At 35.4% G+C, this 23,195-nt stretch overlaps 3 protein-coding genes across 3 annotated transcripts in view; 2 read left to right on the top strand and 1 right to left on the bottom strand.

Moving 5' to 3' along the window:
- The window catches only part of LOC142352268 (cleavage and polyadenylation specificity factor subunit 4-like), a 441,589-nt gene that overhangs the window by 62,381 nt on the left and 356,013 nt on the right, over positions 1-23,195 (bottom strand). The gene's annotated exons all lie outside the window — the stretch shown is intronic.
- LOC142351937 (cytosolic purine 5'-nucleotidase-like) lies at positions 121-13,887 on the top strand. Its single transcript, XM_075404210.1, has 6 exons — positions 121-1,081; positions 1,416-1,702; positions 2,058-2,361; positions 11,562-11,725; positions 12,264-12,506; positions 13,349-13,887. The coding sequence occupies exons 1-6, from the start codon at positions 706-708 to the stop codon at positions 13,613-13,615; spliced, it is 1,641 nt and encodes a 546-aa protein (XP_075260325.1). The 5' UTR covers positions 121-705; the 3' UTR covers positions 13,616-13,887.
- LOC142351936 (uncharacterized) overlaps positions 13,539-23,195 on the top strand; it is a 28,210-nt gene continuing 18,553 nt past the window's right edge. The window contains exon 1 of the mRNA XM_075404209.1: positions 13,539-13,668. The gene's annotated coding sequence lies outside the window, so the exon portion shown is untranslated. The remainder of the gene's footprint in view (positions 13,669-23,195) is intronic.

Below are 23,195 nucleotides of genomic sequence, written 5' to 3'. Positions count from 1 at the left end.
AAAATTTCAGAAAGCTACGTTAGGAACTAATTCATGAACCGTTTCTCAGCTTATTTCAGAATGAGACAGCTTATTTGGCGTAAAACTTTCCCATAGTATAGTAATGGATTTCCTGTAATATACTTCCTCATTATTGTCACTTTATATTTAACCTGGCAATGAACCTTGCTTTGATGTCCAGCTATGAGTAATGGTATTATCAATCTGGCGTTTTTTGTTTGAGAGGAAACTAACTTCCGTCAAATTTGGCGTTATAAATGATGGTTACTCTACAAAACCGCCTGTCACCACAAAGTTATGTTTGCAAGCTTTCATCTTGTCGACGCTGTTAATTCTGCTGTCGATATTTAAGTCAATTTAGAATCTAATTCGTGGTGCTATTTGCTTAATTTTTGTAATTATTAAGATGGATGACTTTTGATGAATTAATAGCCCAAATAGGCCCGTGTAAATCTATCGGGTAGAACCTTCATCAAATCTATAAATATGTCATATAAGGCGTCTGTGTAGGCATGAAAAGTTTGCTCATTGTCAAATTGTTCATCCATCGTTATTGTTATCGCACGCCGGTATGTAGACATAAGAACTATGTATGGTTGAAGAGAACTATCTTACGCCTTGATTGATCCTTCGTTATTTGCTGATTAGCCACCATCGCGTTAAGTCTTACCAAGGTAACATTCTCCGATCTTGTAGCGTAGCACCATGGACCAGCTCAATGATAGTAGAAACAATTTCCAATCGAAAATTTTTGTCAATAGGCCTGTAAACCTTAGCAAAATTAAGCACTATGGTTTCGATATGGACTACACGCTGGCGTTGTACAAGTGGCCCGTGTACCACGAAGCCCTTTTCCTCCACGCGCTGGATTCCTTCGTTGCCATGGGATACCCCGAGGAACTGGGATCCCTGACGTATGACATAGACTTCCCAGTGAGAGGATTGTGGTTCGACACGTTGTATGGATGCTTCCTCAAAGTGGACAGTTTCGGGAACATTTTGATGTGTGCTCTGGGATATCAGATGAAAAGCAAACGAGAAACCGAGGAGTTGTATCCCGGACGATTTGTGACATTTACAGGTATGTTTCGGTAAAAGTTGAATCAAAAATAGGTGGCAAATTTTCTTCCAAAATACGTTCTTCAGACAAGTCCATGTGTTACATGAGTGCCTTTTAAAATGATATAAAAGATTTATTGCTCTCGAAAGAAGAATGTGGCTGTGGAAATTATTATAAATTAAGAAACTCACATTGGTTAGTTCGCACAGAATCTTGAAATCAACATTTTTAGGATTGAAAATTTCAGGATTAAAGTAGGAATTAGCATGTTTTAAGTGCTGCTGGTCAGTTGATGGGTTGTTATTGTAATCTTATAGTCCAGAATGACTGGATGGTCAGGTTTTTTGCTCATTAGATCGTATGTACATCTTCAACACGCCGTTCCACATTCCGGAGCTCATGTTCTTTGCTGCGGTGATCAACCATTTCGTTCAGAGGGATGCGATTCAAGGTCGGGGTCTGAAGACGGGCGTTCACATTGAGGGTGGAAAGTTCAAACTGTTTAACGAACTGTTCAAAGACATGCGAGAAGCGATTGAAATAGTTCACATGAAGGGACACTTCAAAAAGTACATCCTGGACCATATCTCAGAGTATGTGGAGAAAGATGAAAAGATGCCGGTTTTGCTTCACACGCTGAAGGTTAGTTTATTTGTCACTCTAAATTTTCTGGAGAACTTGATCAAGATTGTCTGGAAAAACCCGGGCTTGTGTAGTGTCTAGCCGCATGCCCCCATTGATTTAGTATTTTTGCAACTGTCTTGTAGTTATTAATAATAGCCGCGTGGCGATAGCGAGGGCTAGTTTTGATTGTAATGTATAGCCAGCCCGTTAATTGATCTTTTAAATCATTAGTATGACAAGTACTTGCGTGTTTTTTGTCAAATGAAGACATAGTTAACTGTATTTGAGGAAACGGATTCCTAAATTCTGCCCCGAAAAAGTACTCGATTCAATTCTACTCCAGAATGTCATATTGGTTAATTGATCATTTCAGAATGAAGGAAAGAAGATCTTCCTAGTGACGAATAGCGACTGGGAATACACGAATGGAATAATGTCCTACTTGTTCGATCAGCCAATGAGCGACGAGTTCCAAGGTGCAAATTGGTACAAGCTATTCGACTTGGTAGTCACCAACAGCCGCAAACCCAAGTTCTTCAAAGAGGGTTCGAAGTTGTTCCGCGTGAACCCGGAGACAGGAGAGCACGTGGCAATGTACGACTCTACAAGCAATGGAACAATGCAGCCAAATGAGGTGTATAGTGGGGGGAATGTGGATCAGCTTGAAGACGCCTTAGGTGGGGTTTGTATTTTTTAAACAAAAATATAAATAAAGAGTGCGATTGTTTCAATTCAAAATACGTTTTTTGTGGGATTCATAAGACCATAAGGCAGTCATTGGCCTCATATTATTGTGTCTGTGTTTGTCCTTTGCGTATGACTGTTCATATAAACAGATGACTGTTCATAAATATATGACTGTTCATAATCCTATTTTTTTCACAATCAAAAGAATGTGGTTTCTATTGGTACCGTTTTTTTATAGCCGCACAGCGATAGCTTTTTACAATTCAAAGAATTTGAATTGTATTGGGGCGCTGTCAAGAAGTTAGTTTGAGTTAAATGCTTAGTTGGAGGTTTTTGATCAGTTTTGCTGATTTTTAGACGAAATTTAATAATTTTTTGCCTCTTTTTTTTAATAGCCGCACAGCGATAGCTGGGGCTATTATTGGCCTTCTCTTGGTTTTTTACAATTCAAAGAATTTGAATTGTATTGGGGCGCTGTCTTTTTTTTTTAAGATCTGTTCACACATTTTCATGATTTTTGAAGTCAAATTGGAGTAGTGATTTTGGTCACGCCGAAACAGGAAGTGGAGCGAAAAAGCGAGTGGTTTTGCGGCGTGAAATTTTTTCGCTCTAATTTTAAAGTAGAGTGAGAATACGGTGTTTGAACAAAAATTCGCTTTATCGGTAGTGGTTTATTGTTCACATACGGCAATTTCACTTTGATTTTTACTGTTTTTTCGATTTTTTGGATCGGATTTTTTTCTAAATGGTTTTCCCAATCCATTCATAGTCCTTTCTAGGTCTAGTTTTCTGTTTAGTCAATGAAAATTCTTTGAATTGTACGTCAGGACTTGTCCTGCTATGTTTTTTTATTTCGTCGTCATGATTTTTGTTACCATATGACGTCACAGCCATTTTTTGTTCATTCGTTCATGCAATTTCGACTGAATTGCATGTGTGACGTCATTTTTCGCTCTTAGTGGAGCGAGTTTTTTTGTTCATGCGCGTGATTAAATTTTTGGTCACACTTGACTTACCTCACTCTCAAAAATGACTTCCTGACTTTGAAATTGACTTTTATTTACTTTAATTCAAAGAGATAAGGTCAAATGGGTATGTGTCACTCTAAATGAAGGTTATTAGAGAGCAGCTAATATAGGCAGCAATACAGATTTTTAATCAAAATATAACAGATCAGCCCTCAATGAAAAGACGAATTTTTTTGGTCTGTCTTTTTTACTGTTTTTTTAGACTGCCGATCTACGAATCTATTGCGGCTATTTTCTGGCAATCTGCCAGCTATGTTTGTTTTAATGCTTTGGTATAAATCCTTTTTTTCTTAGGAAAATTAACAGAAAAGTTGAGAAATTTTAAACCATTTTTCTTATTTTTTTGCAGTATTTCTTTTTTATTTTAGACAAGTTTCTTAGCCTATTATGACTTGCCCATTGTTTTGCGAGCTTTCCATTGCTCTAATTGTAAAGGAGCGTTATTCGGCTTTTTATGTTTCCTTGTACTATTAAAAAAGTCATGAAGTTTTTCTAGTTTTCAATTTGTTTTTGGTTTTTGAATGCCGTTTCTTTTCTTCCTCAAATTTTTTATGGTAATTGTGGAGCTTCAGGGTTCACAATAGTTGTTGAGGGCAATTTTCTCCTTTCAGTCGTTTCCGGAATTCTTCCGTCTATGTTTTTTTTTAGATCTGTTCACACATTTTCATGATTTTTGAAGTCAAATTGGAGTAGTTATTTCGGTCACGCCGAAACAAGAAGTCGAGCGAAAAAGCGAGTGGTTTTGCGGCGTGAAATTGTTTCACTCTAATTTTAAAGTAGAGTGAGAAAACGTTGTTTTTTTTACAATTCGATGTATTTGAATTGTATTGGGGCGCTCTTTTTTTAAAAGATTTGTTCACACAATTTTATGATTTGTGAAGTCAAATTGGAGTAGTGATTTTGGTCACGCCGAAACAGGAAGTGGAGCGAAAAAGCGAGTGGTTTTGCGGTGTGAATTTTTTTTGCTCTAAATTTCAAGTAGAGTGAGAAAACGGTGTTTGAACAAAAATTCGCTCTCTCGCTAGTGGTTTTTTGTTCACATGCGGCAATTTCACTTTAATTTTTTACTGTTTTTTCGATTTTTTGAATCAGATTTTTTTTCTATATGGTTTTCCCAATCCTTTCATAGTCCGTTCTAGTTCTAGTTTTCTGTATACTCAATGAAAATGCTTTGAGTTGTAAGTCATGACTTTTCCTGCTAAGTTTTTTTTTATTTCGTCGCGATGTTTGTTACGACCATATGACGTCACCTTGTTCAAAACTGCTTTTTGTTCATTCGTTTATGCATTTTTCGCTTGTGGTGGAGCGAGTTTTTTTTGTTCATTTTTTTATTAAATATTTGTTCACCATTGACTTACCTCACTCACAAAAATGACTTCTTCACTTTGAAATGGACTTTTATTTTAATTCAAAGAGATAAGGTCAAATAAATGGGTGTGTGTCACCCTAAATGAAGGTTCTTTGAGAGCAATCTAATAGATTTTTAACCAAAATATAACATATCAGGCTTCAATGAAAAGACTATTTTTTTGGTCGGTCTGTTTTAATGTTTTTTTTAGACTACTGTTCTACGATGCTATTGCGGCTATTTTCTGGCAATCTGCCAGCTATGTTTGAGGTGTTTTGGCAGCTGTTTCCATGAGTTTCGAGTTTTTAAAAGGGGACAACAGGTTAAGCTAATCTAGCTTTAAGTTGCAATGGAGGGCATCAGCTGCCTATAGTAGCCTTTCAGGTGTGCTGAAACTGCTGGAAGGCCTAAATTCAAGCTGAAAATGTCAGTGTTTGGTGTTTTTGAGCTATAAATGAACCAATTTTTCCTTGTCTTTGTCAATTTCAAAGAAGAACAGGACGAAGATAGTTATAAAACTTCGTTCTTTCAAACGAAGTTTTATAACTATCTTCGTCCTGTTCGTCTTTTTAATGTGCCTTTGTTCTTAGCTATATTGTTGGATTAGATTTGTTGAAGTAATGTTTCTCGCTGATTTAATTAACTACTTAGTAGCATAGCTTTTGTTACTTAAAATTTTCTTTTCGCAGATATAATTGTACAGGGCGTGAGCGGTTTTAATTTTGCTTCGGAGCAGGGCCGACAGCCAAATGGGATTTTTTGTTAAAGAAAAGAGATTTCAATATAAGACTGAATTTTAAGGCGTTTGATCTTTAGCTGGACAATTTTGGTTGTGTCCCTGTAATTAATACTTTTTAAGACCCGGGGGCCGTATTTACATTTGAGTAATCATTGTACAAATACATCAAGATTAAATCAAGATAACTAAACTTCTGGCGGATTCTGGCACGTGCCAGACAAATAAAGTGAACAAAAAAGGCACTTACAAAGAAGAACAGGACGAAGATAGTTATAAAACTTCGTTCTTTCAAACGAAGTTTTATAACTATCTTCGTCCTGTTCGTCTTTTTAATGTGCCTTTTTTCTTAGCTATATTATTGGATTAGATTTGTTGACGTAATGTTTCTCGCTGATTGAATTAACTACTTAGTAGCATAGCTTTTGTTACTTAAAATTTTCTTTTCGCGGATATAATTGTACAGGGCGTGAGCGGTTTTAATTTTGCTTCGGAGCAGGGCCGACAGCCAAATGGGATTTTTTTGTTAAAGAAAAGAGATTTCAATATAAGACTGAATTTTAAGGCGTTTATCTTTAGCTGGACAATTTTGGTTGTGTCCCTGTAATTAATACTTTTTAAGACCCGGGGGCCGTATTTACATTTGAGTAATCATTGTACAAATACATCAAGATTAAATCAAGATAACTAAACTTCTGGCGGGTTCTGGCACGTGCCAGACAAATAAAGTGAACAAAAAAGGCACTTACAAAGAGGAACAGGACGAAGATAGTTATAAAACTTCGTTCCTTCAAATGAAGTTTTATAACTATCTTCGTCCTGTTCGTCTTTTTAATGTGCCTTTGTTCTTAGCTATATTATTGGATTAGATTTGTTGAAGTAATGTTTCTCGCTGATTTAATTAACTACTTAGTAGCATAGCTTTTGTTACTTAAAATTTTCTTTTCGCAGATATAATTGTACAGGGCGTGAGCGGTTTTAATTTTGCTTCGGAGCAGGGCCGACAGCCAAATGGGATTTTTTGTTAAAGAAAAGAGATTTCAATATAAGACTGAATTTTAAGGCGTTTGATCTTTAGCTGGACAATTTTGGTTGTGTCCCTGTAATTAATACTTTTTAAGACCCGGGGGCCGTATTTACATTTGAGTAATCATTGTACAAATACATCAAGATTAAATCAAGATAACTAAACTTCTGGCGGATTCTGGCACGTGCCAGACAAATAAAGTGAACAAAAAAGGCACTTACAAAGAAGAACAGGACGAAGATAGTTATAAAACTTCGTTCTTTCAAACGAAGTTTTATAACTATCTTCGTCCTGTTCGTCTTTTTAATGTGCCTTTGTTCTTAGCTATATTATTGGATTAGATTTGTTGAAGTAATGTTTCTCGCTGATTGAATTAACTACTTAGTAGCATAGCTTTTGTTACTTAAAATTTTCTTTTCGCGGATATAATTGTACAGGGCGTGAGCGGTTTTAATTTTGCTTCGGAGCAGGGCCGACAGCCAAATGGGATTTTTTTGTTAAAGAAAAGAGATTTCAATATAAGACTGAATTTTAAGGCGTTTATCTTTAGCTGGACAATTTTGGTTGTGTCCCTGTAATTAATACTTTTTAAGACCCGGGGGCCGTATTTACATTTGAGTAATCATTGTACAAATACATCAAGATTAAATCAAGATAACTAAACTTCTGGCGGGTTCTGGCACGTGCCAGACAAATAAAGTGAACAAAAAAAGGCACTTACAAAGAGGAACAGGACGAAGATAGTTATAAAACTTCGTTCCTTCAAATGAAGTTTTATAACTATCTTCGTCCTGTTCGTCTTTTTAATGTGCCTTTGTTTTTAGCTATATTGTTGGATTAGATTTGTTGAAGTAATGTTTCTCGCTGATTTAATTAACTACTTAGTAGCATAGCTTTTGTAACTTAAAATTTTCTTTTCGCGGATATAATTGTACAGGGCGTGAGCGGTTTTAGTTTTGCTTCGGAGCAGGGCCGACAGCCAAATGGGATTTTTTGTTAAAGAAAAGAGATTTCAATATAAGACTGAATTTTAAGGCGTTTGATCTTTAGCTGGACAATTTTGGTTGTGTCCCTGTAATTAATACTTTTTAAGACCCGGGGGCCGTATTTACATTTGAGTAATCATTGTACAAATACATCAAGATTAAATCAAGATAACTGAACTTCTGGCGGGTTCTGGCACGTGCCAGACAAATAAAGTGAACAAAAAAAGGCACTTACAAAGAAGAACAGGACGAAGATAGTTATAAAACTTCGTTCTTTCAAACGAAGTTTTATAACTATCTTCGTCCTGTTCGTCTTTTTAATGTGCCTTTGTTCTTAGCTATATTGTTGGATTAGATTTGTTGAAGTAATGTTTCTCGCTGATTTAATTAACTACTTAGTAGCATAGCTTTTGTTACTTAAAATTTTCTTTTCGCGGATATAATTGTACAGGGCGTGAGCGGTTTTAATTTTGCTTCGGAGCAGGGCCGACAGCCAAATGGGATTTTTTGTTAAAGAAAAGAGATTTCAATATAAGACTGAATTTTAAGGCGTTTGATCTTTAGCTGGACAATTTTGGTTGTGTCCCTGTAATTAATACTTTTTAAGACCCGGGGGCCGTATTTACATTTGAGTAATCATTGTACAAATACATCAAGATTAAATCAAGATAACTGAACTTCTGGCGGGTTCTGGCACGTGCCAGACAAATAAAGTGAACAAAAAAAGGCACTTACAAAGAAGAACAGGACGAAGATAGTTATAAAACTTCGTTCTTTCAAACGAAGTTTTATAACTATCTTCGTCCTGTTCGTCTTTTTAATGTGCCTTTGTTCTTAGCTATATTGTTGGATTAGATTTGTTGAAGTAATGTTTCTCGCTGATTTAATTAACTTCTTAGTAGCATAGCTTTTGTTACTTATAATTTTCTTTTCGCGGATATAATTGTACAGGGCGTGAGCGGTTTTAATTTTGCTTCGGAGCAGGGCCGACAGCCAAATGGGATTTTTTGTTAAAGAAAAGAGATTTCAATATAAGACTGAATTTTAAGGCGTTTGATCTTTAGCTGGACAATTTTGGTTGTGTCCCTGTAATTAATACTTTTTAAGACCCGGGGGCCGTATTTACATTTGAGTAATTGTACAAATACATCAAGATTAAATCAAGATAACTGAACTTCTGGCGGGTTCTGGCACGTGCCAGACAAATAAAGTGAACAAAAAAGGCACTTACAAAGAAGAACAGGACGAAGATAGTTATAAAACTTCGTTCTTTCAAACGAAGTTTTATAACTATCTTCGTCCTGTTCGTCTTTTTAATGTGCCTTTGTTCTTAGCTATATTGTTGGATTAGATTTGTTGAAGTAATGTTTCTCGCTGATTGAATTAACTATTTAGTAGCATAGCTTTTGTTACTTAAAATTTTCTTTTCGCGGATATAATTGTACAGGGCGTGAGCGGTTTTAATTTTGCTTCGGAGCAGGGCCGACAGCCAAATGGGATTTTTTGTTAAAGAAAAGAGATTTCAATATAAGACTGAATTTTAAGGCGTTTGATCTTTAGCTGGACAATTTTGGTTGTGTCCCTGTAATTAATACTTTTTAAGACCCGGGGGCCGTATTTACATTTGAGTAATCATTGTACAAATACATCAAGATTAAATCAAGATAACTGAACTTCTGGCGGGTTCTGGCACGTGCCAGACAAATAAAGTGAACAAAAAAAGGCACTTACAAAGAAGAACAGGACGAAGATAGTTATAAAACTTCGTTCTTTCAAACGAAGTTTTATAACTATCTTCGTCCTGTTCGTCTTTTTAATGTGCCTTTGTTCTTAGCTATATTGTTGGATTAGATTTGTTGAAGTAATGTTTCTCGCTGATTTAATTAACTACTTAGTAGCATAGCTTTTGTTACTTAAAATTTTCTTTTCGCGGATATAATTGTACAGGGCGTGAGCGGTTTTAATTTTGCTTCGGAGCAGGGCCGACAGCCAAATGGGATTTTTTGTTAAAGAAAAGAGATTTCAATATAAGACTGAATTTTAAGGCGTTTGATCTTTAGCTGGACAATTTTGGTTGTGTCCCTGTAATTAATACTTTTTAAGACCCGGGGGCCGTATTTACATTTGAGTAATCATTGTACAAATACATCAAGATTAAATCAAGATAACTGAACTTCTGGCGGGTTCTGGCACGTGCCAGACAAATAAAGTGAACAAAAAAAGGCACTTACAAAGAAGAACAGGACGAAGATAGTTATAAAACTTCGTTCTTTCAAACGAAGTTTTATAACTATCTTCGTCCTGTTCGTCTTTTTAATGTGCCTTTGTTCTTAGCTATATTGTTGGATTAGATTTGTTGAAGTAATGTTTCTCGCTGATTTAATTAACTTCTTAGTAGCATAGCTTTTGTTACTTATAATTTTCTTTTCGCGGATATAATTGTACAGGGCGTGAGCGGTTTTAATTTTGCTTCGGAGCAGGGCCGACAGCCAAATGGGATTTTTTGTTAAAGAAAAGAGATTTCCATATAAGACTGAATTGTAAGGCGTTTGATCTTTAGCTGGAGAATTTTGGTTGTGTCCCTGTAATTAATACTTTTTAAGACCCGGGGGCCGTATTTACATTTGAGTAATCATTGTACAAATACATCAAGATTAAATCAAGATAAGTAAACTTCTGGCGGGTTCTGGCACGTGCCAGACAAATAAAGTGAACAAAAAAAGGCATTTACAAAGAAGAACAGGACGAAGATAGTTATAAAACTTCGTTCTTTCAAACGAAGTTTTATAACTATCTTCGTCCTGTTCGTCTTTTTAATGTGCCTTTGTTCTTAGCTATATTGTTGGATTAGATTTGTTGAAGTAATGTTTCTCGCTGATTGAATTAACTATTTAGTAGCATAGCTTTTGTTACTTAAAATTTTCTTTTCGCGGATATAATTGTACAGGGCGTGAGCGGTTTTAATTTTGCTTCGGAGCAGGGCCGACAGCCAAATGGGATTTTTTGTTAAAGAAAAGAGATTTCAATATAAGACTGAATTTTAAGGCGTTTGATCTTTAGCTGGACAATTTTGGTTGTGTCCCTGTAATTAATACTTTTTAAGACCCGGGGGCCGTATTTACATTTGAGTAATCATTGTACAAATACATCAAGATTAAATCAAGATAACTAAACTTCTGGCGGGTGCTGGCACGTGCCAGACAAATAAAGTGAACATAAAAAGTGTACAGTGTTAATATAAATACCGGTTAGCACTATCACAAGTTTCTGCGTTATGAATAAATCAAATAACAAAAGATAACTAAGTGTTTTTTATAAGAAATATACTTGAGAAAGTTTACAGGACATTATTAAAGTAAATATACATTTTCTCATCTTAATAAGGCAGGAAATTCAAGTCTATATATGGCCTTGAGAATGTTAAAGATTTGGCACTATATAAAATGATCAGTAGAAAAGGGGAAAAGATATATCCATTACTATATAAAACGTACTTTAGGACGTTACGTTCTTTTTATCACAATTTTTCATGCGGCGGATTTTTTTATCTGACAGACAAAATTTTGCTTTTGTTTTTAGAAAGCGATAAACGCAATTGAATTTTAGAGATTTTTTAAGCGTTCTCTAAGTAAACGGCTCACCGAAACTTCTGAAGAGCTATAATTTCTTGACTTGAAGAGGAGTAACCAATGAAATGGAGCCCTCTTAATTGTCCTTTTTGTCCTCTTTATAGTGTCGTATGAATATTACCACTCGGTTATTATCGCAAAGAGAGCTGATCAAAGTACACGGTTTTTCACTTTAAACTCCAATCATCCTCCAAGTGTTCGTTATAATTTTCACACCAAATTGCCTGGAATATTTGGTGGGTGTGAATTTTTTTCTTATAAGTTTCTAACTAATTTTTATGAAGTTGTTTTTTTAACTGTATGTTATATTATTTAAAACTAGTCTTATTAGTACAACAGTGATGTAAGTCTCTCAAGCGCTGATTGTACCAATGCTTTGAACTTTTTATACCATTTTATACTTTTTTTTGTATCTAATCTAGTGTTTATCTTTCAGATGTTGGTGGTAAGCCAGTGCTGTACGTGGGTGATCACATATTTGGTGATATCCTGAAGTGCAAGAAACACAAGGGGTGGAAGACGTTCTTGGTGGTGGAAGAACTGGATCACCAAATCGCATGCTGGGTCAAATGCAAACCGCTCATCAAGGAACTTGAAAGGGTTTGTTTGTATTATTGATTTATTGATTGTTATGTTATTAGAATGCCAACCTTCTAAAGAAAGATTTTTTTATTTTCTCAATTTTTAGTCATTTTTCGCAGTTTAAGTTAACTTTCCTGGAAAGATTATGCATGGACGAAGCTGTAGCATCCTAAAAAATCTTTAAAATTCTGCACTCAGCACAAAATGGCTTGGTTTTCTCGTTCTAAGAAATGGAATGAGTTAGCCTTCTACTTACGAACGCCGAAAACCTTGAACAGTTGAAAAAGTTGCTAAAAACAGTTACACTGTCAAACAACTTGTTGATATTTGAAAGCCGATCTTGACACTAGAACGAGTATTAAAGCCTTCATTATAATCATAATACTGATACCTTTCTTTTTATGTTTGTTGCCTAAAAGTCAATTTTTACTTCAACAAATTGACCAAATTTTTCTTGACATTGGTGTTAATGGTGGTGGGTGTAATAATTACTAATTATTAGTCGGTTATGTTTGTAATGGTGTTAGCGACCACGACAACTACACTGGTGTTTTAGGTGGACATTATCAAAGCCAGTAACAGTGGACAAGCGACACCTCGCATTGAGAGTTACCAGAATGGGCACCACGTGAACGGGACTGAGAATGGAGGAGGGGAAGTAATGAGCGTGAAGGAACTAGAAAAGGCCTCCCACGCAAAGTGGACGTTGAAGGAAAAGTTGAGAGCTGTTGATTTGACCTATGGAAAACTGGGAGGGTTGTTTCAGAGTGGCTCACGGGAGACATTCTTTGCATCCCAGGTACTCTGACATACGAAAAGTGCTCAAGATTACCCAAAATTTTGAGCGAGATTTTTATAGTCCGGCTTTTGACTTGTTATGAAGTTTTGCTCTAATTTGGATATTGACGCAATAGTTTCTATGGAAATCAAAGAAAAGAATCGAACTGCTTTAAGAAACTACTTGATTTTTTGAGCAAAAGAAAACCGGGTGACTTTTCTTTGTTTGCGAATGAGATGTTATACTGGGAACGTATAACTCGATACCACACCGATTAGACATAGAGGGAATTATTTTTTGGCCCTGAGCCACATCAATTCAATATCTCAGAAACCTGTTTAATTGCTCTTGAACGAAGTTCATAGCAATTGTTGTAAACGTGTTGGTCATTTTTATGCAAATTTTTTGCTTGACCATTTTGCGCGTTTCTTCTAGAACATTCTTTGACTTCTCAAGTGACTTTTTCACACTTTCGTTCTTCATTTTTGAGTGATCTCTATTGCTCTCACTCCGAAGTAAAGCTTGTTGATAAATTAAAATCGATTGCGGCGTAGCAAGAAGATGGGAAAAATAGCACAGTATGCAGTGCATAAGGTAATGAAGAGAGGTCAATGGTTCGAATCCCGGTGGAGTCAAATGTTTTTCCACCCGCCTGTCGTTTGAGAGCAATTCTTCCGACATTAGTCGGTTTATGTTTATAACAGTTAAAGTGATTACAGGTGAAAGGGTATGCCGACATAAACGCCGCAAATTTCTTAGAAGATAACAAACATTTGTTCCCAAATCATTGATTCGGACAGCTGTTAATAACAGTTTAAAATGTCACTCAACTTACAACTCACAGAGGGGTCTGTTGATTACAGGTGAAGGGGTACGCGGACATCTATGCTACCCGATGCACGCACCTGTTAAACTACCCTCTCTGCTTCCATTTCCACACTGCAAGACAGCGACTTCCCCACGAGATGGCATGTGACGAGATCCCAGAATGGACAGACCTCGAGGACAGCTTCGACAGTCGACACAGAGAGGAAAACAGGATGACGTCATCACAAATGGAATTGATGATGGATCACTTGCCCAACATTCGACTACCTGGACAATCAGAGGACGAGTTCAACATGCAGTAGTCTCTTGCTGATTCTGGCCATCAAAGTCGAATAACGGAATCGGTTTTTACAATGTACGCACAATTAAGTTGTTTCTTGTCCTGAAAAGATCTGTAATCGATATTCGTAATTTGTCAGTGTATTTAATGTGTGTATTTCAAATTGTGTAATAATCAATCGAGCAATCTACATGTATCTGTGTTAAGATCAGTTGTAATTTGTGTCAGGCGATTATGCCTCGACATCTGTTCTGTGTCTGTGTAACAAGGTGAATTCAAAGTGACAAACAAGTACTATCTTAAACGCTGATTGTAGCCGAAAGACCGGAGATGCTGTAAATATAGTTGACATAAAAATGCTGTGATTGTTCCCAGTATTTGTCAAAAGTTCTGTACTGCCTTAAATAAGTGGATTTTTCATGTAATTTTGTTTTTTTTAACGTTTTTCTATTATTGTGCTTCAGTTTTACCTCGTTTTTTTTCCTGCTATGATACACTCTGCCCTTTGGGTTCCAAATTTGTTTTTAAGACGCAGTAGAGTATGAGTGTAGCGTCTTTTTTATAGCTGCGAAGCTGTAAGTTGAGCGAAGCTATATTGCGGTGCTCTTGATTTTTTACAATTCAAAGAATTTGAATTGTATTGGGGCGCTGTCTTTTTTTTTTAAGATCTGTTCACACATTTTCATGATTTTTGAAGTCAAATTGGAGTAGTGGTTTTGGTCACGCCGAAACAGGAAATGAAGCGAAAAAGCGAGTGCTTTTGCGGCGTGAATTTTTTTCGCTCTAATTTTAAAGTAGAGTGAGAAAACGGTGTTTGAACAAAAATTCGCTTTCTCGCTAGTGGTTTTTTGTTCACATGCGGCAATTTCACTCTGAGTTTTACTGTTTTTGCGATTTTTTGGATCGGATTTTTTTCTAAATAGTTTTCCCAATCCATTCACAGCTCATTCTGGACCTAGTTTTCTGTTAGAATCAAAATTACATTTCTCACTAGTGGTTTTTTGTTCTCCCTAGCAGCATTTTGTCATTGATTTTCTGTTTTTTTGTTTTTTTTTATCTGACATTTTTTTAGAAATGGTTTTCCCAATTCACTCATTGTCCGTTCTAGGTCTAGTTGTTTGTTAAGTCAATGAAAATTCTTTGAATTGTACGTCAGGACTTGTCCAGCTATGTTTTTTGTTTCGTCGTCTGACGCTTTTTTTTCGTTTTACATTTGTTCACACAGCAAAGCTGAAAAAGTCAAATTTTCTGAATGACTTCTTCCTCTCACTAACGGCATTTGCGCGCGTGACGTCATTTCTCACTCGCTTTAGCAAAAGTTTTTAGGTTATTTGCGTGATTAATTTTGATCATACGTGACTTACCTCACTCAATAAAATGACTTTTGCACTTTAAAACTTAAGTTTAATTTGAATTGTTGAAGGTCAAAGGAACTCATATGTACAGTATAAGTCCCTAATAAGAGGCTTCTGCGGAATGAATTTTAACAAGCTTTATTAATTTATCGCTGAATGTTTTTTACCTAGTTTTTTTGAGCGGCGTCGATTTTTTCAATTTAGATCTGTATCTGTTTCTATCTCTATTATATGGCACGCAGGTCTATTCTTTCGCAGCTATTCCGGCAATCTGCCGGCTATGTTAGCGTAATTTTGTTGAACTATGTTTGAAACAAGTGAAACGCGTGACACTAAATTGTTTAGGTCAAACTGCCACAGAAATTGAAGAGCAGAAATAAGCTATTTTTTGTTGATGCCTTCTTTTCGAGAGAAAATTAGATGCGAAAATAAAATTCGCAGAGCTGGCGAAATTTGTCTCGTGTGGCAATTTAAAAGCGGTTGGCATTTGTTTAGTTTTAACTTTACTTTTTCTGGCTCAAGTTGTTTTCTCAACAATGTTCAACAGTAATTGTACGTTTGAACTGGAGCGTTCTTGGCCGTTTGACCCTTGTTTTTGTACCCTTGTTCATATTTTTTTTAGTATTCAGGGAATTAATCGCTTCAAATTATAATCTTAGTGGGTTTGGTCACCGTTCTATTTGCTCTTTTATTTTGAGATTCTTCTGATGGAGAAATTTGATGAATTTGAGGCTTGGTTTAATTTGAAAATTGTTTTGCTTTAAATGGTTTTTAATTAAGTGGTTTTTAATTAATTTGAAAATGGTTTGGCATTTTTCTGTCGTATATGCTATGATAGTTCATGGTTATGCTTTCTAATAGGAGACACTTAGATGTTAGCTATGCGATTTTTACTGAAATGAAATTCTTTCTTTTTTGGATTTTTGATTTTGTCCGTTTAATTGTTAACTATTTTGTTAAATTATTGCATGTCTGTCGAGTGTTTGATGGGTCACTGATGGAGCGCAAAAATATTCTGTAGAGTCTTTTTTTTTCAGGGAACAACAAGTGTTGTGACGTTTAGACATAACTTTTTCTCGATTTTTTTGTGGAAAATTTGGTAAATTTAATTTATCCTCATTAATAGCCGCACAGAGATAGTTGGGGCTATTATTGGCCTTCTCTTGGTTTTTTTATTTCGTCGTCGCGATTTTTGTTACAACCATATGACGTCACAACCACTTGAAATCTGCTTTTTGTTCATTCATGCAATTTCAACTGAAGTGCGTGCGTGACGTCATTTTTTGTCCATTTGCGTGATTAAATTTTTGGTCGCACTTGACTTACCTCAGTCACAAAAATGACTTCCTCACTTTAAAATTGACTTTTATTTACTTCAATTCAAAGAGATATGGTCAAATGAGTGTGTGTCACTCTAAATGAAGGTTATTAGAGAGCAGCTAATAGAGGCAGCAAAAACTTATACAGATTTCTAATCAAAATATAACAAATCAGCATTCAATGAAAAGACTATTTTTTGGTCGCTCTTTTTTACTGTGTTTTATGAGACTGCAGATCTACGAAGCTATTGCGGCTATTTTCTGGCAATCTGCCAGCTATGTTTTTGACTTTCGATTTTTGACTTTCATTGTTAGCAGCGCGTGTGTTGCTTGATAATCTTTTTGTTATCGTTCACTGAGCTGAGGCTCATTGCTTGGCATGTTTTCTTGGAATGCTTGTTTTGCAAATTTTTGCTTTCCTAATTTTTATTTTCATTTTTTTTCAAAATGATTGGCATGATCGAGTTATAATTTTTATTTCTTTTTGTAATTATTTGCTTAGTGCTGAATTAGTTTTCTAATCCGATTCGATTCCGGAGTATTCAGACTATATTTTTTTTTCATAAAAGAGCGAGCTAAAAACAGGACTGAAGTATTAAAAAAGCTGTTTCGGTGAACAAATTCTAAGAGTGGAGAGAAAGAGAGAGAAAGAGAGAGAGAGAGAGAGAGAGAGAGAGAGAGAGAGAGAGAGAGGGGGGGGGGAGAGATAGAGGTTATATTGGCTGTGCTGTAATTTGAAAAAGAGCCTGAAATGTAGCATTGAAAAAATTTTCAAAGCAAGCATTTTTGTTTTTGCTCTTCTCGGTTTCATTTTATGTTGTCTCCGATGTTATTTTAGACAAAAGTAATAATATTGAGGTTGATTTGAAATTGTTCTGATCGTTTTTGTGTAAAAGGGAATATTACGCTAATTAAATGTTTTGAATCGTCTTAACCAAAGTTTGTAGCAATTATATTAGTCGTGTTGCCTTTTTAAGCGCTCTATCGGTTGACCGAAATTTTTTTTGATCTTAATGACTCTTTGTCCTCAAAAACGCGACAAACAGATATCTTCTGGAGGGTTCTAAGTGTCTGAGCAGCTCTCCCCAAGCCTTACACCTTACAAATATCTAGATATGCGATTTACAGAAAATGTTCGTAGGAGACATTCATATGGTGTGAAGGGCGGCTCTTAATCTTCAAAATTTTGACCACCCTCTAAGTCAACCCACCAACGCTCCCCGTATGCCCTCATCCACCTGGCGATTGCCCCCCCCCACACACACACACTCCTCCAGTGGTCTCAAACATAGCCTCTTCCATCCGTTGTCCCGCCCTCCAACGCTTGACCCCGCCACTCCGTTCACCCCTTCATCTAATGTTAGCATCCCTAGGCCCCAACTGAAGAAGCCAACCGCTCGTTTATCGTTAGAATTTTGGCGCACGTTTCAATTATTTTGTGGATTGATAGGTTATTTAGCGATTTTCAGCCCTGTGTATTATTTTGTTTAATCTATTGGTAGCTGAATGAAAATTTAATTGTAGGCATTGCACACTGCAAATGGAATATCATATTTTGGGGGCGGGGGGAGAGGGGGGATGGGGTAGGGGGAGGAGGGGTTAAATCGAAAACAGGTATGAAATTTGAAAAAGAATTTTATAAGCCGTGCGAAATCGAGGTGTGGTTAATTTTCCTCTAATTGAGCAAAAGTTTTGTTCAGGTGCAGATTTTTGAAGTTGTTTTTGGTAATTCAAACTACCATTTCTTGCTGATGGTTTTCAATAGACTAGGGCACTAATTTTAAGGTCGTTTTGAAACCGTTTTTGATGTAACGATTGTTAGGCTCATTTGGGGTTTTTCAATACTTTTGAATTTTTCTTCTTTTTGGTCCCTTTTTCGTTTTATTGTTTTTTTTCGGAAAATTATTAGGCACCTATAGAACTTTTGCTCTACACATTTTTTCTATTTTTTGGTATAAAGCAGTCTCATGAGATATGACAGAAAAATTCAACTTGTCAATTATATTTTTTTACAGTGAGAAATCTTAGTGTCGGTTAAGACTTGCTTACTTTTTGTGCGCAACGACATATTTTTCTCAATTCCGTGAGACAAAGTATCCTTGTTATTTGTATTTTATTTTATTATGATTTAATTGATCTTTTTGGCTGTTTTTTTCATTGCTATTTGACTTAATTTAGCTATATTTGACAAAATAGAGCTGTTTTAAAGGGTAGATTCATGGTGAAGACGATTCAACAACTGCCGAATTGAAGAACTCCTTCCGTAACTGGATGGATCTTGAAGAGACCATTCTAATTACATTTTAAAATGTTTTTGGTTTATTGATAGCCGCACAGCGATAGCTGGGGCTATTATAGGCCTACTCTTGGTTTTTACAATTCAAAGAATTTGAATTGTATAGGGGCGCTGTCTTTTTTTTAAGATCTGTTCATACATTTTAATGATTTTTGAAGTGAAATTGGAGTAGTGATTTTGGTCACGTCGAAAAAGCGAGTGGTTTTGCGGCGTGAAATCTTTTGTTCTAATTTTAAAGTAGAGTGAGAAAACGGTGTTTGAACAAAAATTCGCTTTATCGGTAGTTGTTTTTCGTTCACAAGCGGCAATTTCATTTTGTTTTTTTTACTGTTTTTTTGATTTTTTGGATCGGATTGTTTTCTAAATGGTTTTCCCAATCAATTCGTAGTCCGTTCCGTTCTATGTCTAGTTTTCTGTTTAGTCAATGAAAATTCTTTGAATTGTACGTGAGGACTTGTCCTGCTATGTTTTCTAATTTCGTCGTCGCGATTTTTGTTACGACCATATGACGTCACATGCACTTGAAATCTGCTTTTTGTTCATTCGTTCATGCATATTCAACTGAAGTGTGTGTGACGTCATTTTTCTCTCTTAGTGGAGCGAGTTTCTTAGTTCTTTCGCGTGATTAAACTTTTGGTCACTCTTGACTTACCTCACTCTCAAAAATGACTTCCTCACTTTGAAATTGACTTTTACTTAGTTTAATTTAAAGAGACTAGGTCAAATGGGTGTGTGTCACTCTATATTAAGGTTATTTGAGAGCAGCTAATAGAGGCAACAAAAAATTATACAGAGGCGCCTTCAATGAAAAGACGAATTTTTTTACTGTTCTTTTTTGAGACTGCAGATCTACGAATCTATTGCAGCTATTTTCTGGCAATCTGCTAGCTATGGTTTAATTATTTGCGAAAATGCTTTTTGCCACAATACCGCTTCAGATAATAGTGCGAACCAAAAAGCATTTGGAATTATTGCTACGCGATAAGTAGTTCTACTCAACAGAGGTAAACCTTTTCTTTAGTGCGATATCAGAGCGGAACTATTATTGACGTTTTCTTGCTTTTTGCTGTTTCATCTTCCAGATTTTCGCTAGGACCATATTGCGTCGCAATCACTTGAAATTAGCTTTTGGTTCATTCATTCACGCAATTTCCGTATTGCGTGCGTGCACTTCTTTTTTTCTCTCTTGTTGCTGCGAGATTTTGTTCATCACCGTTATTTTTCCCTAATATCTGATCTCTGAAATTGATTTTTGCTGAGATAATTTGAAGAATTGAGGATATCTTGGTTTAATTGAAAATTTTTTAGTTTTTTGATGACTGCAATCTCAATTAATTTTTTAAAGCAAAATTTAGGTAATTTATACATTTTTTATTTCGAGTATTCTTGCTGAATTTTTAACAAATTTTTGAGTTGAAACTGTCGGTATTTATCTAGTGGACGCTATGGTAAGTATGGTGGTCTTTTTTGCAGTATTAAACTTTCAGGGGTTGCTGAAAAACCTTTGGAAAATTTCTCAAGTTTAAAAAAGCTAGCTATTAAGTGAACTTTGGAGAAATCATGTAACATTTACTAAGCTGAGCTTATTAGGCTAAGCTTTATGATTATGCTGAACTGTTGTGTTTTTTCATAAGCTGCAGTGGCGCCATTGATTTTACCTATTTTTCGAAGACATACATTTCTACTGTTTTGAGTATCAATTACCCTCGAACGTAGTGTTGATGCAAAATACTTTCGTAAGTTAATTTTCTTCATGCAGAACTTTAACGCGTTTACACGAGCTCTTGATTTTTGCGATATCTAAAATTTTAAGCAGTGGAACTCAATTGGAGAAATTGTTCTGCTATCAGCGGAATTTCATTTTATTTCAAATTGTTAGAATTTCATAAGGTGCCACTTCAAACTGCATTAAAATAGAACCTGCTTTCTTTTCGAGAGCGATTCGTCCGATGCTATTAGGTTATGTAAATAAAACAACGTTAGAGAAAACAGTTAATTAGCCACTGTTTTTTTGTGGCTTAATTACTTGTAGGAGTGACCTCGAGGTTTCTATAATAGACTTTTCAATGCAGTGTTATAGGATGTATTTCAAAAAACTTCTGGTCAACTTGTTTCTTTTATCATTTTTCTTGCTGTGGTAGATTAGCCACATTTTCACTATACCGGCAAAAACGGAAAAAATTGGGGGTTCCAAAGATTTTCAATCATGCCAGCAAGAACGGAGATGTTTCGTTTGCCGTGAAAATTGTCGAAATCAGAATAAAAAGACCAGTAAGAAAACAACCGTTTACTCAATATTCTTAACATAGATGATAATAGCCACAATGATGCGTCCTTTTGCTGACAGATTCTGGCTATTCAAATTTTATAGATTTATCAAGATGTTTCGTAACAAAAATTGAATCAGGAAAACTACCAAGTCTAATTGGGAAACTACCAAAATCTAACGCTGCTTTAGTTAAGCTGTTATCGGCCTTCTTTCGTTTTGTTGTCCAGATTGTTGTTACTTCTCCCCTTAATTCGGAAGCTTCTTTAATTCATTTGTGCCATTTTTGTCAATTTTACTCTAAATTTACTCTCGAAAATTACTTTTTTATTAAGTTTAAGTAGTTCGGGAAATGGAGATACCTCACTCTAAAGGTTAATAGATGGCAAGTTTTCAAAAGAATTCCTAACTGAGGGGAATTTCTCTCGTTCAAAGGTAGACATTACAGCAGCCGGTACACACTTTTTCGCTGTTTTCAGGTCCTATTTATCATCTGTACGACTTGCTGTGCTAAGAACTGAGAAAACTGGAAATATTAAGCAATACGCTATGATAATTATAGAACGCTGATAATATACACCCGTTAAATATCTTAGATTATGTGTACTTTTTTAATTGTCTAAGCAAGTCAGCTTGCTTTTTGATACCTTCGGATGCTTTTTTAAAGATTTTGATGGAGTTAGAGAAAAAAAATTTTCAAGAACTTCAAAGTTTGATATATTTACTTATTTTGATTTCCCTCTTTTGAATCGCCCTCGAACAAAGTTTATAGCAATTATAGTAAAATCGTGTGTCTTTCTATGCTATATTTTTACTTGAGCGTTTTTTTCGAGAATATTCTTTCGATTTCACTTCTCGAGTGACTTTTTTTGAGTGAGTTTTGCGTGATCTAAATTGCTCTTATTCAAAAACTAAGTCTCACTAAAAGAGAAGTGATTTTAAGCGAGCAAAGCACATCGCCCGTATAGTTCAGTTATTAATGTGCCTGAATGTAAACTGAGATAACTAGTTCCTTCACGGTAGAAAAATTTGCACCCATGAAAGTTTCTCTAGGCTACACCCCCCCCCCCCCCCATGAATTAAATTGCCACTCGAGATTAATTGGTCAGACATTATTCGTCAGCTTTTTGTATTAGTTTCTCTCGTTTATTATAGCAAAATTCATTGGTAATGCAAACATGTAATCATATAGATTGTAGTTATTGTTCACAATTTCTCGAGAAATTTTTCTAACTTTCCAATTTGTGTTCTGATTTTTCAAACATGTGATTTTCTGATCTGCAATTGAACAATTTAATAAAATATGTAGAGGCCTTGATTACGTATTGAATTTTGATGATAAATGAGATTCTGCAAATGTTAATGTACTGTTCCAAAGATAACTTTTTAATTATGTATCTTAATTTTTGTGAAGCCATTTTTTTGGAATTATCTACGTTTCTTTTTTTCGTACTTGATATACAGCATAATTAATATTAGTATAACCGTCCGGGTTACTTCAGCACGGGAAACTGGTCGTCTCATCATTATGTTGATAAATTTTCACGACCGGAGGTGCTGTCTTAGGTTTAACTTTCATCTGAAGGGAACTGGTACTTTGTCTGATTCTGGCTCAAAGTGTTTTTCTGGTGCTGATTATTGTAGAAACAGTAGAGGTAATTGATTTTGATGGCAGTTTGGAGTGCTCTAAATTTGCCTCTGTTTAGTGTGATAAAAACGCGAAACGTCAATAAAAAACACATTGGCAAAATCTTGAGCTTTTAAAAATTATCATATCTTTTTTTGAAGTAACAATGCAATTTTATAGTGCGTAAAGAACGATACTCGGTTTATAGTGACCTGTTAAATTAAATTTTCTGTTTTAAAACTTTTTTTCACGTAAAAATTTGTAAAGTTTCTGAAGCAGTTTCAGCGTTCTTCATTTCGTTTTGCCTGTAAGTAGGCTTTGAGATTACGCTGTCAAAATACCAGAATCGTTAATGGTATAATTTTTTGATCTTTTTATAGCATAAGGTTGGTATTTGTGCTTGTGAAATTTTTATCTGCTGTTTTCTGTTCGTATGGCGTTCTTATTATTTTGCCTATTTTTCTGAAGTTAAGCTTTTGTAAATCGTCTTTTTTTTTAAAAAAAATGTTTTGGTATTTTCTCGTTTGAAATGTGTTAAAAATGTATTTCACTGTTCTATTGCTTTTGTGTGAATTTTATAATTTTAAGAAAGTGTCCGTTCTCCTAGAAATTTTTTTCTTATTACGCCAAATAAGTAGGTGTTTTTTTTTGGTTACGTGAATTTGTTGTTAAATAAGACAATGTGTTGTTTGCATTACTGATTATTATTTTCGGCTAAAGTTTCAGTGTATCTGTCCCG

Source organism: Convolutriloba macropyga, chromosome 13 (assembly GCF_964194025.1).
Source record: "Convolutriloba macropyga chromosome 13, txConMacr16.3, whole genome shotgun sequence".
NCBI lineage: Eukaryota > Metazoa > Xenacoelomorpha > Acoela > Convolutidae > Convolutriloba > Convolutriloba macropyga.
Note: the sequence above shows the minus strand (reverse complement) of the source record. Positions and strands in the feature narration are given on the sequence as shown.